Raw genomic sequence first — 23,800 nt, forward strand, 5'->3', positions numbered from 1 at the left:
GTCCTTGGCAGGCAGGTGCCTTGCACTAGACATGATGTACCCTTGTTAACTTTTATTGCAGGTTAGGCACCATGCCAGGAACATTACGAACAGTGGTTCCCTCTCTCTCTCCCCCATAGTACCCCTGGGAAGCAGAAGGTTTCATCCCCACTTCAGATGACAAAATGTAAGCTGGAAAAGCCAGAATATGATCTCAGGCCTAATTGTCTCTACAGCCCATACTCTTAACTTCTCTGATCCATATACCTTTGTAATTATGTGTATATGTATCTCTATTTCAGTGGACTCTGAGCTCTAATGGCACTGAGTCTAAGACGAGTCTTTCCCTCAATCCCAGAACCCCATAGCTGGATGGGACTTCCTTATATGAAGCTTGAATTTCCTACTCGGAGCTCTGTCGAGAGATGTTTACATGCCCCCCCTTGAATCTCACTATCATCCAAGATGGTCAGATCTGTTTCTGGATTACTTTGCTCATCCAATATCTTCCCCCTTGAGTTTTACCTCTTAATTCTGATTCTGTTCCCCTTGAATCTCCAACATCTAGAAGGCAGCAATGACAGTGAGACATGCAAGGGAACCCCTACACCCCCTCTGGTCTATAGCTGTTCCAGGTCACCATGCAGACTAGGCTAGATGGCTAGCAGCAACCTTGGATTCAGCTGCTGTTTGTCCCCTACTGTTCTGTTAAGTTGAGCTCTTTCTTTTTTTTTATTATATTTTTTAATTTAAATTCAATTTGCCAACATATAGTATAACACCCACTGGTCATCCCATCAAGTGCTCTCCTCAGTGCCTATCACCCAGTTACCCCATCCCCACCCCCCAAACTGAGCTCTTTCAAGCCCTACCATGAGGAGATCAAAGGGCAAGTTGCTTCATAGCTGCCACTCATCTCCTGAAATACTCAGGGCCACGCCTCTTCCAAGACCAGGCTTAGGGTGTGTAGGGGAGAAGTCCATCCTGGCAATGGACTCTTTGTGCTTTCCTGGTGACACAGGTGGGGACGCCCCCCCTCCCACCTCCTGCATCTGCACCTGTTGAAGTCTGTTCATTGCCATGAAGCCAACTGTGCAAAAGTCTTTGTGAACCTTGGGCTCCTGAATTTCCAAGACAATCAAAGGTAGGATGTACAGGCTCCCTTCCTTGCAGGGAGGCCCCTCCTCTCTTCCCACTCTCCTTGCCATTCCAGATCTGATAAATGAGGGGAAACCCTTCTGCATTTGGTGCTGAGGTTGTCCCTTTGTCATCTCCAGGTAAGCGGCTCCTGGGACCACCCTCTGTTCCCAGTCCTCTGTGACTGTGTGTGTGTGTGTGTTTGATGGTGAGGAAGGAGGGTACCACAGGTACCAGTAACACCCTGAGCCTGCCTTCCTGAATCCCCTTTGCTCCCCACCCCTGTGCCTCCCTGTCTTCCTGGCACCCTCTTGTCATTTCCACTGCTTCAAACCCCAGACACTATCCATCTTCAGCCATCTTTGGTTAGGAAGTTGAGGCAGGAATCCAGGAACAGCTGATGGAGCCTGAGCAGATGGGGTGGCAGGGAGAGTGGACAGGAAAAGATGCATTTGAGAGCTACTAAGGAAACAGTGCCACACAGCATCCTGGGTCCACCTGCCACCATGGCAAGGGTACAGGTTCTTTATCAACAAGACATAGGACTACCCTGGCTGCATTATGGCTTCAGGGTCTTGCAAGTCATGAAGCCTCTCTGAGGCTCATTTCCTTCCCCGTGAAATGGAGACCTTAAGAGGATCAAGTAAGATTTCAAAGGAGCCAAGTGAGTCTTTAAGGAAATAGCAGAAAGGATTCTGGTCTGGTCTGGTGGCAACTTGTTACCAGAAGGCTGGCCTGGGATAGAGTGCCTTATTGAGGCTCAAGGACCATCCCCCTCCCCCCCCACCATCCTGGGCGATGGGCTTTCACATCCCCATTTTACAGAAAATGTGCTGAGCTTCCAAGAAGTTCAATGCCTTGCCTGGTGCCACCAAGAAAGCAAGTAGGAACAGGGAACCAACCCAGGAATGTCTGCCTGTAGGGGTGCACCATTTTCATGGCACTATACTGTCCATGCCTGGGGTGGGCTGGGGTGAGGCATTTAACCTGTGCAATCTCTTTGGGTCTGCCGCCTTCTCGAAGTCTCTACAAGAGACACCATGACTCTGAACACCACAGCCCCAAATAACTTTCACCCAGACTTGTTTTCCTGGTGGATTCTGCTCTTCCTCGAATGGCCCCATCCCCACCGCACACCCAAGTTGGAAACCTGAGTGGTATCCTGGCCACCTCCTTCTCCTTCCTCAACCACCAGGGTACTAAATCTTGTCAAATCCATTTTCTGAATAGTTCTCAATACCATCCCCTCCTCCCACCCCCATTGCCTCCACCTCTCCCTCACTGCAACCTTCCCATAGTCTTCACAACAGTCTCCCTACACTGGCTGCCTACCGCCAGAGTGATTTCTGTAAAACTCCAGACTTGACCAAGATACCTCTCCTCTTTGACTTCATACCTGTGGCCTCCAGGGTTTGGAACACTCCTCCCTACCAGGTATTCACTGCTACCCTCCCATACCCTCCCACATCAATCAGCCTTAAGTTCAGGAGGCATCTCTTCCAAAACATGTTCTCTGACCTCTTCTGCTATCTAGTGTGGCCAGGTGTACCTCCTCCATGTGGGTACCTACAACCTGTACCGTAATTGGTTTGTCTCTCACTGCCCAGGGTGAGTACTTTGAGGAAAGCCCCTATACAGAATTCCCCTCGTGTGCCTAGGGTGAGCAAGGCACCTGGCGTACAGCAGCATTCAATGGGACTTGATCCCAGGACCCCAGGATCACGATCTGAGCCCAAGGCAGATGCTCAACTACTGAGACACCCAGGAGTCCCAAGACAACCCTGGTATTGCTGGATATATATTCAAGTCATTTTCCTTCTTCATTAAAGTCCATTCAAGAGCCAGCAGAGCCAGATTGCTTTGAAAATCCAATTTTAGGGGCACAGAAAGACCCTGCTGACCCCAAATATTTGCTCCTCTACTGTTTAATGCCTGAAATGGGCTTATCTGATTCCCACTGAATAGTAATAACATGCAGGTCTGCCATGCTTTGAAGTTTACTGAAAGCTCTCACATCCCTAATTTCTTTGGATTCTTATGACCATGTGAGTCTACATCCTACCCCACTGCTTTTCAGAGATGAGGAAATTCAAGCTTGAGAGAAGTGATTGATTTGCTTGAGTTCATCCAGATGGTTTTTAGCAGGTCTGTGACTAGCACATTCCAACATACCATAGTTCCTTTCCTTGATGCTCAGTCTGGTTTTGAACCTTATTAGGAAACTCACATGAGTTTTTTTGTTTGTTTTAATGTCCTCCAGTTTTCTTCACTATTGAGTTACTGATTTTCTGTTCATAATTAGCTAGAATTTGTGAGGAGACACACTGAGACAATGGAAATACCCCATTTCCCATCATACTTCCACCTTCGAGCTTTAGCGTCCTTGGATGATTTTCTAGCTCTACCATTTCTTCTCTGCTTATTAGTTGGCATCCTACTGCAGGATGGAGCTTCCCCTGTGTTGGTCTGCTACAGTTGCTGAAAGGAACTTAACAGGAATGTACTGTCTCACAGTCTGGAGGCTAGAAGTCCAAGATCAAAGTGTGGTTCTTCCTCAGGGCTGTGAGGGAAGGTTCTGCTCTGAGTCTCTCTCCTTGGCTTATGAATGGCCACCTCCTCCCCATGGGTCTTCACAAAATCTCCTCTCAGTGCATGTCAGTAGCTGTGTCCAAATTTTCTCCTTTTTATTGGGACACCCATCATTGTGGATTAGGGCCTACCCTACTGATCTCATTTTAACTTGGTTATCTCTGCAAAGACCCTGTCTCCAAATAAGATCACATCCTAGCATGTGATTAGGGCTCCAATACACATTCTTTTTGGTGGAAGGTGGGTGGGGGTGAGGGAGGTCACAATTCAACCCAAAACATATTTATTTATGGATTTTTATTTTATTCAGTACATCACTATCATTATTACTAATTGGATTGTCCCAGGTTTGGCCAGTGTGAGCCCTTGAAAACTGCCTCCTCTGTCCTTTTGACATATCCCCATGATTCTTGGAGCACTTTGTTACTTTCTGGCCCAGAAAGATGTTCCAGGCTCTATTTTTTCTGCCCCAGGACTAGAATCAGGTGCTTTTCCAAGAAGCAATGTTTTGAGCTATGCTCTTTGCTCCTGGCATGTCATTGTTTCTAAGTGGTTGCATATATCACTGCTACATCTAATTCTATTCCAATATCCTTGAATTCATTCTCTCCTTCCCCCTGTCCATAGTTTCAATGCCTTTTTCCAGCAGCAAAAGGAGGTGCAGAGGCCTGAGGAGGGATTGGGGAAGAAAAAAAAAGAGAGTGAGTGGGACCTGAAGACAGCCAGGAAACCCATCAAAGAAAGATTCCTTTTCTGCCTGCTTGCCAGGAAGTTTGTGCAGGGTAGGGGAAGGACTGGGGGAAAACCCACTGTCCCCACCTCCCCCTGCCCTCTCAGGTTCAATTAGATAAGTCAGACTGTTGGATCAAAGTCAGGCCACAGGAAGAAGGCAGGTGAAGTCTTTGGGTGTGGTCTCAATAAAGCCACGAAGTCCCTACCATTTGAGCAAATATTTTATAAGTTTCCTTAGCTTCTGCTCTCTACTTATTTCCTTAGTTTTTAGTTGAGATAAAATCCACATAACATAAAATTCATTATTTTAATGCCTTTAAAGATTTTATTTAGTTATTTATTTAAGAGAGAATGCAAGTGGGGTGAAGAGAAGAGGGGGAGAGAGAGGGAGAGAGAGAATCTCAAGCAGACTCCATGCTGAGCAGAGTCCCACGTGTGGGCTTGATCTCACAACCCTGAAATCATGACCTGAGCCGAAACCAAGAGTCAACACTTAACCAACTGAGCCACCCAGGTGTGTCCCGATGCCTTTAAAGTGTACAGTTGAGTGGCACAATTGCTACAACCCTCACACTACTTAATTCTAGAACATTTCTATCACCTCAAAAAGAAATCTCATATCTCTCAATCTTCTTCCTCCCAGCCCCTAGCACGTACTGATCCACTGTAAATCTCTATGGATTAACCCATTCTAAACATTTCTTGTAAATGGAATCCTATACTGTATGACCTTTGGTGTTTGACACCTTTTGCTTACAAAGAATGTGTCTGTACACTTCATTTCTCTTTATAGCTGAGTAAAATTCCACTGTGTAGAGATGCCAGTTTTGTTTAAACATTCATCCTCTGATGAATATTGGATTGTTTACATTTTTTGGCTACTATGAATAATGCTGCTATGAATGTTCATTGGGAACTTTTTGCGTGAACATGTTTTCCGTTCTCTAGAGTATGTACCTTGGGGTTGAGTTGTTGCATCATATTGTAACCCTGTGTTTGACTTTTTGAGGAACTTTCAAACTTTTCCACTGTGGTTACACAATCTTTCATTCCCAGGAACAATGTATGAGAGTTCCCATTTCACTGCCAATACTTATTTTCCTTTTTTTTTTCATAGCCATCCATGTGAAGTCGTTTTGATTTGAATTTTCCTAATGAGTAATGGTGTTGAGTTATCTTTTCATATATTTATTGGACATCCATATATTTTATTTGGAGAAATATCTAGTCAAATTCTTTGTTTCTTTTAAAATTGGATTATTTTTCTTTTCATCATGAAGTTCTAAGAATTTTCTGAAGAATCTATCTGGATACTGATGACTATCTATCAGATGACTTCCAAATATTTTCCCCCACCATGTGAGTGGGCTCTCCACCTTCTTGGTAGTATCCTCTAACTCACACAGTTTTGATTTTAGTAAAGTCGAACTATTTTTTCTGTGCTTGCTTGGATCTTGATATCATATCAAAGAAACTGTTACTTCATCCAAGGTCATAAAGATTTACACCCACATTTCCTTCTAAAAGTTCTATAGTTTTAACTCTTACATTTATGCTGAGTTAATTTTCATATATGGTGTGAGGGAGTGGGTCCAACTTCATTCTTTTGCATGTGGATATCCAGTTGTCCCAGTATCATTTGTTGAAAAGACTATCCTTTTTCCATTAAATGGCTCTGGCATGCTTATAAAAAATCAATTGACTGTAAATGTGAGGGTTTATTTTTAGACTCTAAATTCCATTGATCTGTATGTCTATCCTTATGCCCATACCCAAACCATCTTGATTACTTTAGTTTGTGGTAACCTGTGAAAGTGGAAAGTGTTAGCTCTATAACTTCATTCTTCTTTTTCAAAATTATTTTGATATTCTAGGTTCCTTGCATTTCTGTATGAATTTTAGGATAAGCTTGTCCATTTCCTTCTCTTTCTTAGCCTTTCATTCCCTTACTTCTCTCATATTTTTAGCACCTTATATGGCAGTTGAGGTTTCAGCTGTGAACCAGCAGTGAGATCAGTGATTGTGTGACCATGAGCAAGTTGCTTCACCTTTCTGTACAATGATATTATAATATCTACAGTACAGGGTCATTACTGTAAAGATTAGATTAAACGCAACTCTATATTAAAGTTCACGGAAGATCCTGTGGATGATTTAGTTATCTCATTGGCTTGTAAACAAATTGTTGTAATAAAAATAAGAATGGCCACCTGGCAGGGGTCACTTGATCTATGCCAGACTGGGAGCTAAGCACTTGACATGAATTATTATGTTCAATACTCATAATAACCCATGAGATGATTATTATTAATACCCATAATAGTCCATGAGATGAATATTGTTATTTCCCATTTTATGACTGAGAACATCAATAATAAGGCACAGAGGAATTAAGTAATATGAGTAATGCAGTTAAAGAGCTGAGCAACGATTTCAATCCTGGCAGATGACACTCAAATCCAGAAGGTGGTGCTTCTAGGCCATGGCTACTGGGGTTAGGGAGAGGCTTAAAATGGTGGGTTCTGGGCTGATTTCCAAGAAGTGGGTCTTAGGTAACCTGCAGGTGCTTCTCATCCACATTTTTTAATGCACCAGGGGGCACCTCAGATTCTGTATCTCCCTCTCCCTCAGGCACTTCAGGTAGATCTCATATGTGGAATGGAGCCAAATGAACCTCTCCTGGTGCCTGCCCCAGTCTCTCATTCTCCCTCCCCTGGACAGCTACAATATAGCCTCCAGCCAGCCTTCCTGCTCCAGTCCCTTCCTACCACACCTACCAGTGGATCCAATCATACCACTAGAGCACAGATCTGACCTAACTCTGCACATCCAAACCTTGGGTGGCCCCACTGCCTACAGGATCAAGGCTGAGCTCCCAGGTGAGAGACAATATATGAACCTTGAATTCACACAGAATGTAGTTCAAATGCCAGCTCTGCCTTTTCCTGACCTCTATGCCTCAGTCGCCTTGGGGATGAGTGTGGATTCATGGAGAGGAGAGATCTGAAGCACTTAGCAACTTCATAGGCAGCTGTGCTCTGCTCCTCTGCTGCCCTCCTGCCTGATCCACCACACCCTACCCACACAACCACCTACTTTTGGACTATTTGGGGCCATCAGGGCCAACTCTGTCTTTCTGGGACATGTTTTCAAGTGTTTGAAGCCATTTCTTGTTGAAGCTAACAGCCCACTTCTTCCAGTCGTTTCTCACTGGGATGTGTCTTGGAGTCCCCCTCACCCCCTTGGTTACTGTCCATTGACCTGCATCATGCACTTTTGGGTTTGGTGCTACATCATTATTCTTGGGTGACTCATTCAGGAGTGGCAACCAGGACAGTTGCTCTTGGTGCCATCCCATGAGGGCAGGACCACTGCTCCCTGCTCACTGCCAGGCACGGCTCTGTTTCCTCACCTGCTCCTCTCCTCCCTCATGCCTACTTAGCCTCCAACCTCCTGCTCCCTGGATCCACAAGGGAGGGGAGAGACCTCAGAGGGCACCTTGGCCAGGTTTCCCAGGTTTCATCATCACAATTTTTGTCATATGTACACACTATTTGTCCTGTTACCTACTTTATTCTATTTTGTAAACTCATATTTTTTACTTCTGGGAAAATCTGATATTGATTCCATAAATATAAAACCCCTTATCTTAGAGGGTAGCTATAATAAGATATATTTAAATTAAAGTGAAATATGCCCATTTTTGTCTCACATGGTAATGTGGCTGCCACACTTGGGGAAATGCAAATCCAACCACATCCCACTTCTCAGAGGGAGAAACTATGGTGGGCAAGGGGCAGAGTCTGAGCTGGAGCCAGGTGGGGTTCAGGGCACTTCACAGGGCCCCTCTTATTTCTCCTCTTTCCTCTCCAGCTCATTTCCTCAAGTCTGCTCTGTCTGTACCTGCTGCTCTCTGGCCCTCCTCTTCTGCTCCTCCATTCCCTTCCCTCTTTCCCCTCCTCCTCCTTTTCCTCTTCCTTCTTTCTGAGTTCTCCCTTTCTATTCTGTTTTCATAGAACCACCTTCTCTTTTGCTCTTACTTTAAATGTAAAGATCACTCTGGCTGTTGGATTCCACCTCTTCAAGATGGAAAGGTTTAAGTTCCCATTTTGGGAGCAAGGATAAGAGACTCTACAATGTTATCTAGTCATTTAGCACTTGTAGATTTCAGTTTTTCCCCCTTTGGAAAATGGGGTTGATAATCCCTGCCTTCCCCAGATAAAGCATCAAGACTGGGTGTTTTGTTTTACTTTTTTTGTTTTTGTTTTGGGGGGTGTTTTGTTTTTAAAGATTTATTTATTTATTGGAGCAGGGGGAGGAACAGAGGGAGAAAATCCTCAAGCAGATTCCTGCTGAGCATGAAGCCCTACCCAGGGCTTGATCCCATGACTCATGAGATCATGACCTGAGGTGAAACCCAGAGTCCAGATGTTCACCCAACTGAGCCACCCTAGGTGCCCCAAGACTGGGCATTTTTTTTTGACTGGGCATTTTTTTTAAAGGGCCTTGGAGGAAAATGGGGCACCTGGGAGGCTCAGTCAATTGAGCCTTTCCCTCTGCCCCTCTCCCCAACCAGCACATGCATGTTCTCTCTCAAAGAAAGAAAGAGAGAGAGAGAGAGAGAAGCAAAAGAATGGACTTTGGCCTGTAAAGGATGTTCCTAATTGGGGTGAAGCACCCCACCCAAAACCCTCCCACTCAATGACCTCTGCCATGCTGCTCACTGGGGTTGCAACATGCGACAGCATGGGCTTCCCGCCCTGTTCAGCCTTGTCCTCATTCTTCTCCTGCATGCTGCTTCTGCTGGATGTTTTCCTTCTCCTGCCATACACTGTCCCAGTACCCTTGACTCAGAAAGTTCCCTCTGAATTGTTGAGAAGCAAATCTTTGAACGTGTATCATCAGATGGAATCATGCAAAGCCCCTGAGTGTATAAAAGGCATCTCATTCAATGTCCTCCATACTCTGCCAGGTGAGGGTCATCACTGAAGGCTGCTGAGGGGAAGGTATAAAACTGGTGAGGAGTTGAGGGGGGCACTCAGTATTTTTCACTCCCGGAAGAAGAGCAATGAAAAGATCAGGTGCTCCTGGCCTGGCCCCCATCAGAGGACCTGCCTACTGACTCCCCCATGTACACACTGATCCCAGTGGTGCTGGGCAGAGACCACATGGGAGTCCTTGGTCTAGGGGAGAGCAACTCAGAGTTGGTCCATCATATATTCATTCTATAAACACTGGCCATGCAATAGGTGATCTGCTTGGGAATTTTTGGGCATGAAAATGGGACATTGATCTTGGTGTTCATGGTCACATGGGAGACACAGACATACAACCTCATCTGAGTGACGTGTGACACTGTGCTCCTACGCCCATGTGTTGCTGCATGTCCTGGATGACCAGAGCAGGGAAGGCAGGAAGCCGAGTATTTCCGTGAGAAGTAGAATGGAGCGCATTGGAAGGAGGGGTTGGGACTTGAAGCAGCAGTGATAAAAGTTCAAATAGGGGGTCCCAGCCTGGGATCCTGGAAAGGAGGACAGAGTGAAGTGGGTACCATATTCCTCTCTGTCTGACAAGGTCACTTCAGTCTCTATGAGCAGCACTGCTCATTATGATCTACAAAGCCCTCCTGGAGCTACCAGTCCCTTTCACTGTCCAAACCTCAGCACAGCCATCAACATCAAGTGCATTCCCTACTTTCCTTCCAGCAAAACACTGGCCAATTCCTTCAATGTTCCCCCTCCTCACCTATACCCCTTGTCTCAGGTTGGGGTCCTCAGAACAGACCCTGAAAGGAGGATTCAGGGGCAAGTGTTTCATTAGGCAATGGTTCCAGGGGGAACCAACAGGACAGAGGGGAAGCAGAGAAGAAGGGAAGGGATCAGCAGGGTCAGCTGCCAGAGAGGAACTGGCTTGACCCAGTCGGGATCTCAGGAAATAGTGTAGGTCATGCTGTATCTGGAGTTTGTATCCCTCCAGCAGACATATGTCAAAGTCTGCCCCAAGGATGTAAGTTTCTAGGTACTTCCCATTTTTGTGGGGAGCCTGCTGGATAGGTGGCTCTGGCACTAGAAACCCAAGGCCATCAAAAGCCAGTGTGTGTGAACAAGGTGAAGGGGTCCAAGGACATATGGACAATGAGATGTTGTTGAAGCTCCATGTCTGCTCAATCAGCACCTGTAACAGTTTATTCCGTACACTTGCTCACGTATCCACGTCCCCACTGGAAGTCTGGAACATAGCACGTGCCTAATAAGAGTTGGTATATGTCAACTCAGGTGAATGCACCTGGGTGGCTCAGTCAGTTTCGTGTCTGGCTCTTGGTTTCAGCTCAGGTCATGATCTCAGGGTTGTGAGATTGAGTCCCACATCAGCCTTCCCTCCGGGCATGGAGCCTGCTTGAGATTCTCTCTTTCCCTCTCCCTTTGCCCCTCCTCCACCAAAAAACAGACTTGGGGAATGAATGAATGAATGAATGAATGAATGAAAGCAAGGAGATAGGGTGACTTTCCCCATTTTTGGCCAAAGAAACTAAAGTTCAGAAAGGTGAGTGACTTATCCAGAATCCCACAGGGAATGAACAGCACACCAGGGATCCTCATCAGCCTTCTAACTACTCATCCAATTCTCTGCTTCACTTAAGCTGGGCAATCCTCTCCTCCTCCAGCCTTTCTTAGAAACCACATAACCCACATAACCCCTGACTCAGCTAGGCAACAACTTCCTCTTGGCAGAATTCATAAGCCTCTAGGACTTTCAAGGCAGCCTGGAGGGGTTGGGGGAGGTTCCATCAGTGCATGTTTCCTCCTAACTGCCCCTATAAAAGGCAGCAGGAGGTTGGGGTGGTCTGAAAGGAACTGTGGCCCTCTCTTCCCACACCCCAGCTCTAGGTCCTGAACTCCTTCTCCAGCAAATGGCAGGCCTTGCAACCTTTGTGGTTAGCCTCCTGCTTGTGACCTTGTGTGCCCACTGCATCGATCCTGCAGGTAAGACCTCCAACTGTACCCCAGGGCTGTCAGGTGGGTCAGTCATGCCAAGAACATGGCTGAGACGGCACAGCAAAGGGGAGAGGAGCAACCAGGCTGGGTTGGAAGGAGATGCTGAGGAGTGGCAGCACAGTGCCTGGGCTGGAGGTGTTAATGTAGGGAGTGTGCTTGGGCTCCAAAGCCCAGAGTCTCAGGGAGGCTGGAAAAAAACATAGCTCTCTTCTCTGCGTGTTTTAGGCTCTGTGTCCATCCCCTCTTCCTGCTGCATGTTCTTCATTTCCAAGAAAGTTCCGGAGAACCGAGTGGTTACCTACCAGCTGCTCAATGGGAGCGTCTGTCCTAAGGCAGGAGTGGTGTGAGTATCTCCCTCTTCCTGGACACCTGGCAGGAGAGGGGGGAGTGAGCCTCCAAGGTCACCCAGGGGTAAAATCAGGAGGACCTGGCTCTCTAATCCTGGGGGAGCCACCCCACCTCCCCAAGCCTCGGGTACCTCCCCCATGAGATTGGGAAGAGAACTCAAGCAACCATCATTTCTTGAGCATCACACATATATGAGGCACTGTTTGGGGCATATAACATTGTCTTTTTTTTTTTTTTTCAAATTTTTTTTTTATTTATTTATGATAGTCAGAGAGAGAGAGAGAGAGAGAGAGAGGCAGAGACACAGTCAGAGGGAGAAGCAGGCTCCATGCACCGGGAGCCCGATGTGGGATTCGATCCCGGGTCTCCAGGATCGCGCCCTGGGCCAAAGGCAGGCGCCAAACCGCTGCGCCACCCAGGGATCCCGGGGCATATAACATTGTCTTAACTAACCCTCTCGACCATTCTGTGAGCTAGCTATGATTATTCCCATTTTACAGAGAACAGCTGAGGTCCAGAAAGGTGACCTGCTCAAGGTCACTGGGACTCCAGATAACTTCACAGCTGCCTCTCACACAAGGCAGCAAGTGTGAACTCACTTGGTAACAGTGGCCTACTGTAGAAATGTGACATTGGTATTAGTAATAATTTTGCCCACTGGCACCAAAGCCAGTTCCCTAGCCCAGCACCCCCTAGCTCAGAGCCGGCTTGGCAGAGGGCATCCCACCGCCTCCTCCCTGCTCTGGCACCTATATTAGTCATGTTTCCTCGCATGGCATGTGAACTGGAGGCATCTGCCTTTATTCATGGGGACTTTCAATGCATTTTCTCCTCTCTTCTCTCTGTGGGTAGAGATTTTGTATCTTCAGACCTAGCATTATCTTTTTTTTAATATAGAGTATATTTATTTATTCATGAGAGACACAGAGAGAGAGGCAGAGACATAGGTAGAGGGAGAAGCAGGCTCCCCGTGGGGAGCCTAATGTGGGGCTCCATCCCAGGACCCCGAGATCAGGATCTGAGCCGAAGGCAGATGTTTCACTGACTGAGCCACCCAGGTGCCCATAGATTCAGCATTATTTAAAAGCAAGGCTGGGCCTCCCTCATCTGACAGGAAGGCTGTCGAGCATAAACAACTGATGGACAGAAATGCAGACACATAGAGAGAAGGCCATGTGTCAGGCGCTGGCTAGGAGACTCCGGGCAGCAGCTTGCCCTCTGTGGGTTTCAACACCTACCTTCTCATCTAGTGAAGTGGTCTGAGGTTCCTGCCAGCTCTCAAGTGTGCCCTGTCACCCTTCCCACAGCTTCACCACCAAGAAGAACCAGAAGTTCTGTGGCGATCCCCAGCTGCACTGGGTCCAGAAGTTGATGAAGAACATAGAGGCCAGGAGGAAGAAGGTGTCTCCTGGGGTCAGGGCAATGAGCACCAAAGCCCTGGTGCAGAGGTACCCTGCCAACAGCACCTCCATCTAAGCACTACCCAGCCCTCAGCCTGGGGCCTGTGAACCAGTAGTGAGAGCGGGGAGAGCTAATGTCCTTTTCCCTAGCATCAGTCTATTAAAAAACCCAGGGTAGGGCAGGCCTGCTCTGGCGGACTGAGCAACCACTCCAAGTGTCCTGGGCCCCTTGCTTTCCCTGAGCTGGAGAAACTCCCAGAAGGAAGGTGGTGGCCGCTGTTGGTCCTCCTCCTGAGCTAGTGCTGGCCGTTCTCTGCTTCCCAGGCTCCGTCAGAACCCAGGAACATAAGGCCCAATCTGCAGACAAACTCGGCTTGCACCTAAAAGCTTAGGCTACAACTGGCTTCTGTAGGTCCTCTGGTCTTGCAGTGGGACCTGTGGGCTGTCTATCTGTCTGTCTGTCTGGGCATGGATGACCTTTAACAGCTGTGGCTCTTCATAACATTGCAGATGCCCCAAGCTTGTCCCCGTTCAAGAATCCCAGATGAATAAAAATCCGAGAAAATATAGCGCTCTTTTGCCACACGCACTACCAGATCCTGGCCTTCCTTGCACGCATCTCATGGAATGTGATTAATGAAGTTTAGAAGGACTTGTTGGTTTCTGTAATGAAATGGACCTGGAGGGGGTCGCTTGGGTAGCTCAGTGGTAGAGCATCTGCCTTTGGCTCAGGTAGTGATCCGAAGGTCCTGGGATCAAGTCCCACATCGGGCTTCCTGTGAGGAGCCTACTTCTCCCTCTGCCTTTGTCTCTGTACTTCTCACGAATAAATAAATAAAATCTTTTAAGAAATGGACGTGGCGGATCAAGATGAGGGGCCAGCCTCAGTAGTTTTTAAATTTCTTTGTGAAGATATGGTTTGGAGAAGGCGTTCTGCTTTGTGGCATGGCTTGCTCTGTGCTGCTTTGGGGGAGAAGGACCTGTGGTGCCTTTAAAGCTGGTCTTTCCCTACACTTGGAGGATGAGAAGATGGAGGGGGCGCCCTGGGGCAGGGAGAGGGAATCCAGGATGTTTTTTCCCCCACTATGTATAAGGTACCATGTGATTTAGATGTCAAGAGTGTGGACACACTTGCTCAAAAAACAATTCAAATAAAATGTGATTTTCCCTTTGAAGGTGATCGTATCTTGCCTATTCTTTTCCTGGAGGGACAGGGGTCTGGGTATGAACAATAATGTGCCTCAGAGAACATCCTGAGTGGCCCATCGGAGGGTCTAAAGGCAGCCTGAGTCCAGGGCATCCTAGGAGAGATCTTGGGCTGCTCTTGGAAGTTCTGATATGAGCTTTGTAAAACATTCGTGCACAGCTGGATTCAGTTTAAAAAAAAATTCAACCAAACATTATTGCACAAGGCTATGAAATGAAAAAGATGGTCTCTGGCTTCAGAGAATTAGGGAGAAAATAACACACACATGCTCACAAATCAAGAGCCAAATGAGTTTAGTACCAATCCTAGTTTGTAAGCTGTATGACCTTGAGATATGTCATTGCCTGAGCCTCAGTTTCATTCATCTATAAAATGGTGATAATAAGCCCTTTCTACTTGGGGTTTTCCCCAGAAGCAGACCCCAAAACAAAGATTTGAGTGCAAAGATTATGTGTGGGAAGTACAGGGAGTATCCCCAAGAGAACAAAGAGGCGATATAAGGCAAAGGAAGGTAGCCAGTAAGGGAGTGTCACCTGGCAGAGAGCAATGAGAGCCAAAGCCACTGAAAAGTGGTTTGAGACCCACTCCCTCAGTATCAGCCCCACTCTGCTCCGTGGGTCATTGCCAGCTGTGGGGAGGGGCACTCATTCTGCAGGTGGGGATAGAACAGCCTTCCATGTCTCCAAACAAGCCTCCAGGCAGTTTGGAGACATGGAAGGCTCCAAACAAGCCTCCAGGCAGCCTCCAGAGTCTGCAGGACACATTCAGCACATAGCTGCTCTCGAGTTCTTATAACTCCACTACAAAGCAGAATAAAGAGTAGTGCTAGGCAGTTCAGAGGAGCGGACATCTTGGTGTGTGCCAAGGGGAGCCTGCAGAAATCTTAGCACAGACTTGGCATTGGAATTGTGACCGAGATTTTACTCTGGCAAGAAGAGCGTATTTGTAGGGATGGACGAGAACTGGAGCCTTCAGGGTTGAGGGACTGAGATGCAAATGGACAATGGCCAGGCTGTAGATGACATCGGAACTCTGACCCACGGTCTCTGAAGCAACCAGCCCGGGACCATCATGACTTGGTCATACTGCCAGCTTCCTATTTTCTCCCCTTTGCAACTCAGGACCAACCAGAGAGGGCCAAAGACATTCCCAAATCAATCACATAAGATGCTTGCTTCTCCATGCCAACCGCCCCCAACTGAAGAACACCTGTGCCTTCCCTTTTGTCCACCGTGAGGCACCCCCAGTCCCTGGCCTGCCTGGGAGTCTCTGACAAACAAGGGTGAGAATGGCTGACTCTCTCGCTGTAGCAAGCTCTGAATAAAAATTGTGTTTGTCTTCATCTGGCTGATCTTTGTTATTTCCACAAGGAAGTTGTATAGTCTGGCCTTCACTTTCCACATCTGTAAAACGGGCATAATAGAAATGTTTATCTCATGGGTTGATTGTGAAGACTCAGTAAGGTATTAATGCATGGGAAGCATTCAGCTCAATGCCTGGTTCATAGTAGAAGCTCAATAAATATTAACTGGGGGCATGGCCAAGCCCAGATGGGAGGCGAGAAGCTGAAGCTGGTCTTGCTGGGGCCAGGGCAACTGGCTGACACTTTTTTTAAATTGCAGCATAAGTGACATTCAATATCTTGTTAGTTTCAGGTGTATATCATAGTGATCTGTTTATACATTATGATATGGTCCCCACAATAAGTCTAGTTGCCATCTGTCACCATACAAAGTTATTACAATAGTCTTGACTATTTCCCACTGCTGTATGTTACATCCTCAAGACTCATTTACTTTATAACTGGAAGTCTGTACCTCTTAGACCCCTTCACCTCTAGCTGACACTTCTGTGGCCATTCCAGCAGGCTCTGTGCTCCTGCTTCCTCCTGTCTTATTTCTCTGGTGGCCTTTAAATGTATCTGGAGAAAGAAGGCAGTAGTTGGAATGATGACCGCTGGAGCACCTGAACTGTCCACCAGAAGTCTTGTCCTGCCTTTATCTGCCCTTGCTCCAGAATGTGAACCATGGACATGGATGGCCAGTCTTTTTCTTTTTTAAGATTTATTTATTTATTTGAGAGAGAGAGAAAGAGAGAGAGAGAGAGAGAGTGGGGAGAGAGGTAGAAGGAGAGAATCTTTAAGCAGACTCCCCGCTGAGTGCTGAGACCCATATAGGGCTCGATCCCACAACCCATAAGATCATGACCGAGGCCAAAATCAAGAGTCAGATGCTCAACCAACTGAGCCACCCATGAGCTCCAATGGATGGCCAGTCTTACCTGATGACATGATACCCTCCTGCTTGGCTTCTGGACAGGCCGCCAGCATAATGATACCAAGCCACTCACACTCTTTCTCAAGCTTTCTTGGGAAAGACATTCTGGAGATGGATATGGAGGCTGTCCTAGTTGCTGGTCAGGGAAGGACTGGGTTCAGTTTGTAGCCATGTTGGGGCAAAGTTGACCTATGTTTGGGAGAGTTCCCCACCTTCAGTAAAACCTGTCATACAACTCATTAAAAGTGAGTTAAAAGCTCTTTCCTAACCACACAGCTGGTATGTCAAAAGGTTTTATCATAAACCAAGAGTGGAACAGGAAGGGGACACTTGAGTCCTTGAGGTCTTGAGGCCAAGGGGTGGGAGAAAGAAGGAGATACCTAACAGCCGTTCTCCATCTTGACTGGGCTTTGAATCAGCTGAGAAACTTTACATACAGATTCCCAGGGCCCACCTCATACATGACTCAGACTCTTGCCAGGATGCAGCCCAGAAATCTGCAGTCTTTTAAAAAGTTGCCCAAACTGGGTGTTATACTATATGTTGGAAAATTGAATTTAAATAAAATGTATGGTTGTTTGAATCTAAAAAAAAAAAAAAAAAAAAAAAAAAAGTTGCCCAAATCGATGTACCCACTGTGGAAAACAGTATGGAGTTCCCTCAAAGAACTAAAAACAGAACTACCATATGATCCAGCAGTTTCACCTCTGGCTATTTGTCCATAGGGAAGAAACACACTAATTCAAAAAGATATGCACGTCCCCATGTTCACTGCAGCACTATTCATTCATACAGAAGCAACCTAAGTGTCTGTCCATCGATGGACAGATGGATAAAGAAAAGGTGATCAAATATATGCAATGGGAAATAAATCAGCCATGAGAAATCCTGCCATTTGTGACAACATGGATGGACCTTGAGGGCATCACGCAGAGTGGAGTAAGTTAGGCGGGAAGAGACAAATACTGTATGATCTCATTTATATGTGGAATTTTTTGAAAACAATGAACTCACAGATACAGAGAACAGATGGGTGGTTGCCAGACGCAGGTGAGATGGGGTGGGTGTGTGAAATGAGTGCAGGTGGTCAAAAGGTACAGACTTCCGGGTTTTAAGATGAGTAAGTCCTAGGGATGTCCAGTACAGCCTGGGAACTGGAGTTAATGATACTATATCACATATTTGAAAGTCGCTAAGAGTAGATTTAAAAAGTTCTCAGTGAAAGAAAAGAATTATAACTATGGGTGGGGACCGATGTTAACTTATTGGGGTGATCATTTCACAATACATGCGTGTATCAGATCATTACGTTGTACACCTGAGACTAATACAAGGTTATATGGTCTTGGTTGCTTCTGCTTTCAGGTATCAACTCGAGTGGAAAAACAAAGACGAGGACATCATAAAGCCTTATATTTGTTCAAAGCCTTTGAACTTTCCAAGTATCACTCCTTCCTTCCATCCCCTCCCCTCCTCTTTCTTCTCACTCCCCCTGATTTTTCTTCTCTCCCCAACCAGCCAGTCGTCCTTCTGGGCTCAGCAAGGCTCCACTCATCTGCTGAGAGGACAGTGTTTCTGGACAGCCATGTGCTGATGGCTGTTCCTGCCAGCAGATCAGTTCTTCAAGAGAGGCAACTTCTCTTCTTCTCTATTCCCACTTTCTTCTTCGAAACAGACCTGCCTGGAGACACTGGTTTGGCTGAGGGAGATGTTTTGCTGCCCAAAGTGCTGGAATCCTCTTTTGGATCTTGCAAAGTGATTGTTCCACAGAATTCCATGGCTTTGTTTCTCTGGGCTGAACCTCTCTACCTCTATATCTATTAAGAGTTACCTAACTTCCCAGAATGACAGGTCTGTCAGTTTCCAGGAAACACCATCAGAACACTTGCAGATTTCCTCCTCCTAAAGCTGTGGGGTAGACTCATGGGCTTCGCCCAAATGGATGGTGATAGGACCCCCTCAAATGCTCAGCCTGCCTCCCTAATCCCCTCCCCCACCGCCAATCCCCCCTCCTCCGCCCCTCCCCCGCCGCCAGCTCCCTCTCTTTGGCTCCCACCCAATCCCATCTGCAGTTCTGCTGCTGCTTCTTTGCGGCTTTCAGACCATCTTTTTTTTTGGCTTCTACATTTTCCCATTCCAAGAAAAGATATCCTGTGACTGGCTTTCCCCAGAAATCTCACCATTCTTCTGGCTTTCCAATTTCCGAGCAGTGACGAGCTCTATAGAGTATGCGCTTCTTGTCCCGACACTGTGGGTATGGCCCGGTCACAATAGCGCCCAGTGACCCTTTCTGAGGATCACCAGGACAAACCTCCGGTGGGGTTCAGAATTACTTCTCCCAAGTAACCCTTGGTTTGCTTTTATGTTTAGGACATTGTGAATCATGGGACTGATTGCATTTCTCTTTATATCAGCTCTTTGAGAGCATGCCAGCTCTTACAGCCTTGACAGGTGCTGTACCTTATCTCTCCAGGCATTATTTGCCTTCTGCTTTGATATCCTCACTTAATTATAGGGTTGTTTTGGCTCCACGACAGAGCCTGGAGCAAGCTAACCTTGAATCCTTTTCTCAGGGGAGGGGGACAGGACCCTAAGAGGTTCAGAGGCAGGAGAGGGTACAGGCATGAGACAGACCTGCCTTTGAAACCTGGCTCTGCCCCCTGTTAGCTGTGTAATAACCTTGGACAAATTACCTCCCCTCTTGGAATCTCAGTTTTTCTGGATGGAAAGGGTTGGCATGATCAAATCTCCCTCACAGGAATGCTTTGGAGATAAGTGGAATAATTGTAAGACAGAAATGGAAATAAGGTTTGTCTCTTCTGATTTCAGGAAACATATTTTTCTTTGCTTGACTCCACTCTGTTTCTATCAGACCCAAACTAGGATGGTGCCTATAGTTTGCAGGGAGCTACCCAGCTCTGGGGAAACCTTCTACCACATGCCCCCCCCCCCCGGCCTCTCTCTGATGTCTACTGGGACCATAGACAAAGGGTGCATTTCCAGTCACTTAACTTTGGTCTTGTCTACCATGTACCTGCAAAGCCTTGGGCAGTACCTGGGCACCTGGCGAGAACCCAGCAAACATTTGTTACATAAATGGATTCCAGACTCTGTGCCAAAAGCTTAGGAGGACAAACAAGAATCCTTCTTCCTGGCTCCTTTCTGATGAATTGCAGGGGCAGGGTAAGGGTGCAAATGGAGAATAACTGGTATGTTGTCCTTCAAGGCGCAAAGATCACTTTCTTTAAAGGAAGACTCTTTCACCCCCTAGCTTCTTTCAGATTCCCTCAATGTACATTCTTGAAGCTCCCTATGCTTCTCTATCAGAGTACATGCCCCAGGTATAATTCATAATTTATTGGGTAATTGTTTTCTGCTTGATACCTATTCTCTCCTCTAGAATATACATAGTAGGGATCACATCTGTCTTGTCACCTCTGGATCTCAGCATCTAGAACAGTGCAGAGAACCAAAAATCATCTGTTGAATGAATGACTCAATGGAGAAATGAATGGAAAGAGCTCACCGTCCAAGAAGGAAGGCAGACAGGTAAGCTGATGTATGTGGAAAGTGCCATCTGCAATTCAACTCTGTACAATGTGGAGCCAGAGGACAGCCAACTGATCTAGCTCAGAAGGAAAGATGGAAGAAGGCTTCCTCGAATAGGTGACATGGGTCATCATTCTGGAGGGTGGAGGCATTGCAGACCCAGAAGAGGGAGTTCTACACCCGCCGCCCCAGCAGAAGGATTTTCTCTTACAACCCATAAGTCCATATGTAGTGGATACTGGCAGTGCCCACTCCATCTCCCCTCAGCACCTACCCTTCTGTTCCCACCATTCTGTCCGGCCTCCAGCCTCCAACCACGTGTGCCTTGAGGTCCTCCACCCGAGGTCCAAGTACCCAAGGTCAGTGGCCCCGGGAATGGCCCGGCTTCCTTTGATCAGTTGCAGTGACTGTGGCTCACATCCCAGTCTCCAGAGGGATGGAGCCCTGGTTGCCGGCAGGGGTAGCCTGCTCTATAAGACACCCTTTCTTCATTGGCTGCCTTCCCTTCTCTGTCTGAGTCCTCTACACCTCTTCTGATAATTCCTGTGGTCTCCTCCAAAATATACTGTTTGTCCTCAAATCCTTGCCTCAGGATCTGCTTCTAGGAGAACCTAGTCAGCTTGGGCTGCCATAACAAAATACCACAGATGGGGGTTTTAAACAACAGGCAACTATTTCTCACAGTTCCGGAGGCTGGAAGGCCAAGATCAAGGTGACAACGGGGTTGGTTTCTCCCGAGGCCTCTCTCCCTGGCTTACAGGTGGCCATTTCTTAATTAGGCCTTCAAGTGGCCTCTTCTCTTGCACACACATCCCTGGCATCTCTTCTTCTTATAAGGATACCAGTCCTATTGAATCAGGGCCCCACCCTCGACCTTAATTACGTCCTTAAAAGTCTTATCTTCAAATACAATTACATTGGGGATTAGGTGGCACAATTCAGTCTATAACGAGGGGAACTCAGCTAAGGAAAATGCACCTAGAGGGACAAGCCAGAAGAGTGACAACAAAACAGTAGGCCTGATTCTGGAAGTGTCTAGAGTAGTGGGGAATGAATATTATAGTCCACACCTTATGGGATTCAGGGTTCCGAGAGATCCATATATACATGGCAGGAGCCCAGCCATCAGGCTGAAGGGTAGGAGATATAGACTTCAACCTAAGGAAGAGGCTGTAGGGAACAGGGCAGGATCCTGGATTCACTAATTTATCCACCATATCATTTCCTTCTCTTCCACTAATTTCTTGAAATATGATATACATAATACAGAAAAGTACATAAATCCATAGAGTACAGCTCAGTGAATTTTCACGAGATAAAAAGGTGCACCCAGATCAAGGAACAGAGCATATCAGCCTCCCACAGAGCTCCCCTTGGGGCTCCCTTCTGCTTGCTACTCCCCAAAGGTAATCCCCATTTGACTTCCATTAGTATAGGTTAGTTCTGCTTGTTCAGTACTTTAGGCACATGGAATCCTACAATATTTTTCTTTCATATCTGGCTTCTTTTCTTCAGCATGATACCTGTAATTATAGTCTATTCTCATTGTTATACGGTACTGGATGATGTGAATAAACCACAATTTATTTTCCATTCTGCCATTGACAAATACTTGCATGGTTTCTAGTTTGGGATTATTATGAGCACTGTCTCTTGGCAAACACATATACACATTTCTGATCAGTATATTCCTGGGGGTGGAATTGCTAGGTTATGGAGAACATGTACATTCAACGTTAGTAGATACTGTCCATCGTTTGCCACTCCCACCATGGTACGTTTCCAGGGGCCGTATCCTCGCTGGCTCTTGGTATTTTCCATCTTTTTCATGTTAGCCATTTTGGCAGGTACGTGAGTGGTATCATATGGTGGTTTAAATTTGTATTTCTCTGAGAACTAATAGAATCAAGCCTCTTTAGTTTATCATTTGGGTTTTCTCCTTCATGAAGTGTTCAAGTTTGTTATTTTTCTATTATATCATTTAAAAAAATTAGTTTCTTTTTACATTCTGAATTCCAGCCTTTTTAGAGATACACATATTAGTTTCTTTTTTTTTTTTTTTTCACATATTAGTTTCTTAGAGCCTCCATAACAAATTACCCTGAACTGGGTGGCTTACAACAACAGATGTTTGTCCTCTCACGGTTCTGGAGGCTGGGTGTCTGAAATCGAGGGGTTGCAGGGCTGTGCTCTCTCCGACGGCTCTAGGGAAGAATCCTTGCTCACCTCTTCCTACTGTGTGGCGGCTCCGGGCGTTCCTTGGCATTCCTGGCTTGTGTCTGCATCACACTGGTCTCTGCCTCTGTCCTCACAAGCCCTTCTCCCTGAATGTTTCTGTATCCTTTCACATGGCCTTCTTATAAGGACACTGGTCACTGGATTTAGAGCTGAATGGGAAACAACTCTTCTGTTTCATGTCTACTCACTACAACACTCTACTCTCAATACTTCACTTTGGAGACCAGATGTGAGTTTTCCTCACCCCAAGCAATTCTCAGACACCAGCAGGGTATCCTGCAATTTCACTCAATCTTGATGCTATCTACTCTTTGGCAGATAGCATCAGATCCCACAGATTAAGGGCTCAGCCCTACAAGACTGCCCCTCCCCCAGTTCAGCTGCCAATTGCAAGTCCAGGTTGTCACCTGTGCTTCTGACCTCCCAGCAGTAGATTGGAGGTTCCCATGACTCCCTCCTCAGGATTGATAATTTGCTAGAGCGGCTCACTGAACTCAGGAAAACTAGATTTATTCACTAGATTACCAATTTATTCTAAAGGATACAACCCAGGAACAGCCTGATGGAAGAGATGCAGACAGTAAGGATGGAGAAGGGTGCTGAGCTTCCAAGCCCCTGGGTAGGGGTAAGCACGCTACCCTCCCAGCGCCTATACCTGTTCACCAAACCAGAAGCTCCCTGAACCCTGTCCTTTGGGGATTTTTTTGGAGGCTTCATTATGTGGGCATAATTAATTAAATCACTGGCCACTGGGGATTAATTTAGCCTCCAGACCCTCTCCTCTCCCCAGAGATTGGGTGGGTGGGGCTGAGGTCCTCCAATCACTTGGCTATTTCCCCTGGTAACCAGCTCCCTCACTGTAGTTTATCTAGCGGCTTTTCAAAAATTGCTATATTAACATCAACACAAATGTGGTTGGAAGGGGCTGGATATGTGTAATAAGATGTTCTTTTCATCTTTATTGCTCTGGAGCTATTTCAAGGACAAAGGGCCGAATGTTAGAAACAAAAGATGCTCCCATTGCTCTCCCAGCTTAGAAAATCACACAGGTTTGGGGCTCCTGGGTGGCACAGTTGGTTGAGCATCCAACTCTTGGTTTCAGCTCAGGTTGTAATCTCAGGGTTGTGGGATTGAACCCTGGGTCAGGCTCTGTGCTCTGAGGAGCCTGCTTAAGACTCATTCTCCCTCTGCCCCTCACTTTCTCTCTCTCTAAAATAATTTTTTTTAAAGAATGAAAATTACAAGGTTTTGGGGGCTGTGTGCTAAGTATTGTAGACCAAATATATATTTCTTATTCTAAACCACAATATCGCAAGAGCCCACCCCAATCCAATATGACCTCCTCTTAAC

The 23,800-nt window shown here is 46.5% G+C and overlaps 1 protein-coding gene across 3 annotated transcripts; it reads left to right on the plus strand.

The window, feature by feature from the left end:
• Positions 1–925: 925 nt before the first annotated feature.
• CCL24 (C-C motif chemokine ligand 24) lies at positions 926–14,355 on the plus strand. Of its 3 annotated transcripts, XM_072837421.1 has the most exons (6): positions 926–1,123; positions 7,069–7,316; positions 11,319–11,420; positions 11,658–11,775; positions 13,088–13,228; positions 13,691–14,355. In XM_072837421.1, the coding sequence occupies exons 2-6, from the start codon at positions 7,106–7,108 to the stop codon at positions 13,815–13,817; spliced, it is 699 nt and encodes a 232-aa protein (XP_072693522.1). In that variant the 5' UTR covers positions 926–1,123; positions 7,069–7,105; the 3' UTR covers positions 13,818–14,355. The 3 variants fall into 3 exon arrangements, with proteins under 3 accessions (XP_072693522.1, XP_072693523.1, XP_072693524.1); XM_072837422.1 differs by having other exon boundaries at positions 13,088–14,355; XM_072837423.1 differs by lacking the exon at positions 7,069–7,316 and having other exon boundaries at positions 1,116–1,256.
• Positions 14,356–23,800: the final 9,445 nt, after the last annotated feature.

The sequence above is a fragment of the Canis lupus genome, chromosome 8 (assembly GCF_048164855.1).
Source record: "Canis lupus baileyi chromosome 8, mCanLup2.hap1, whole genome shotgun sequence".
NCBI lineage: Eukaryota > Metazoa > Chordata > Mammalia > Carnivora > Canidae > Canis > Canis lupus.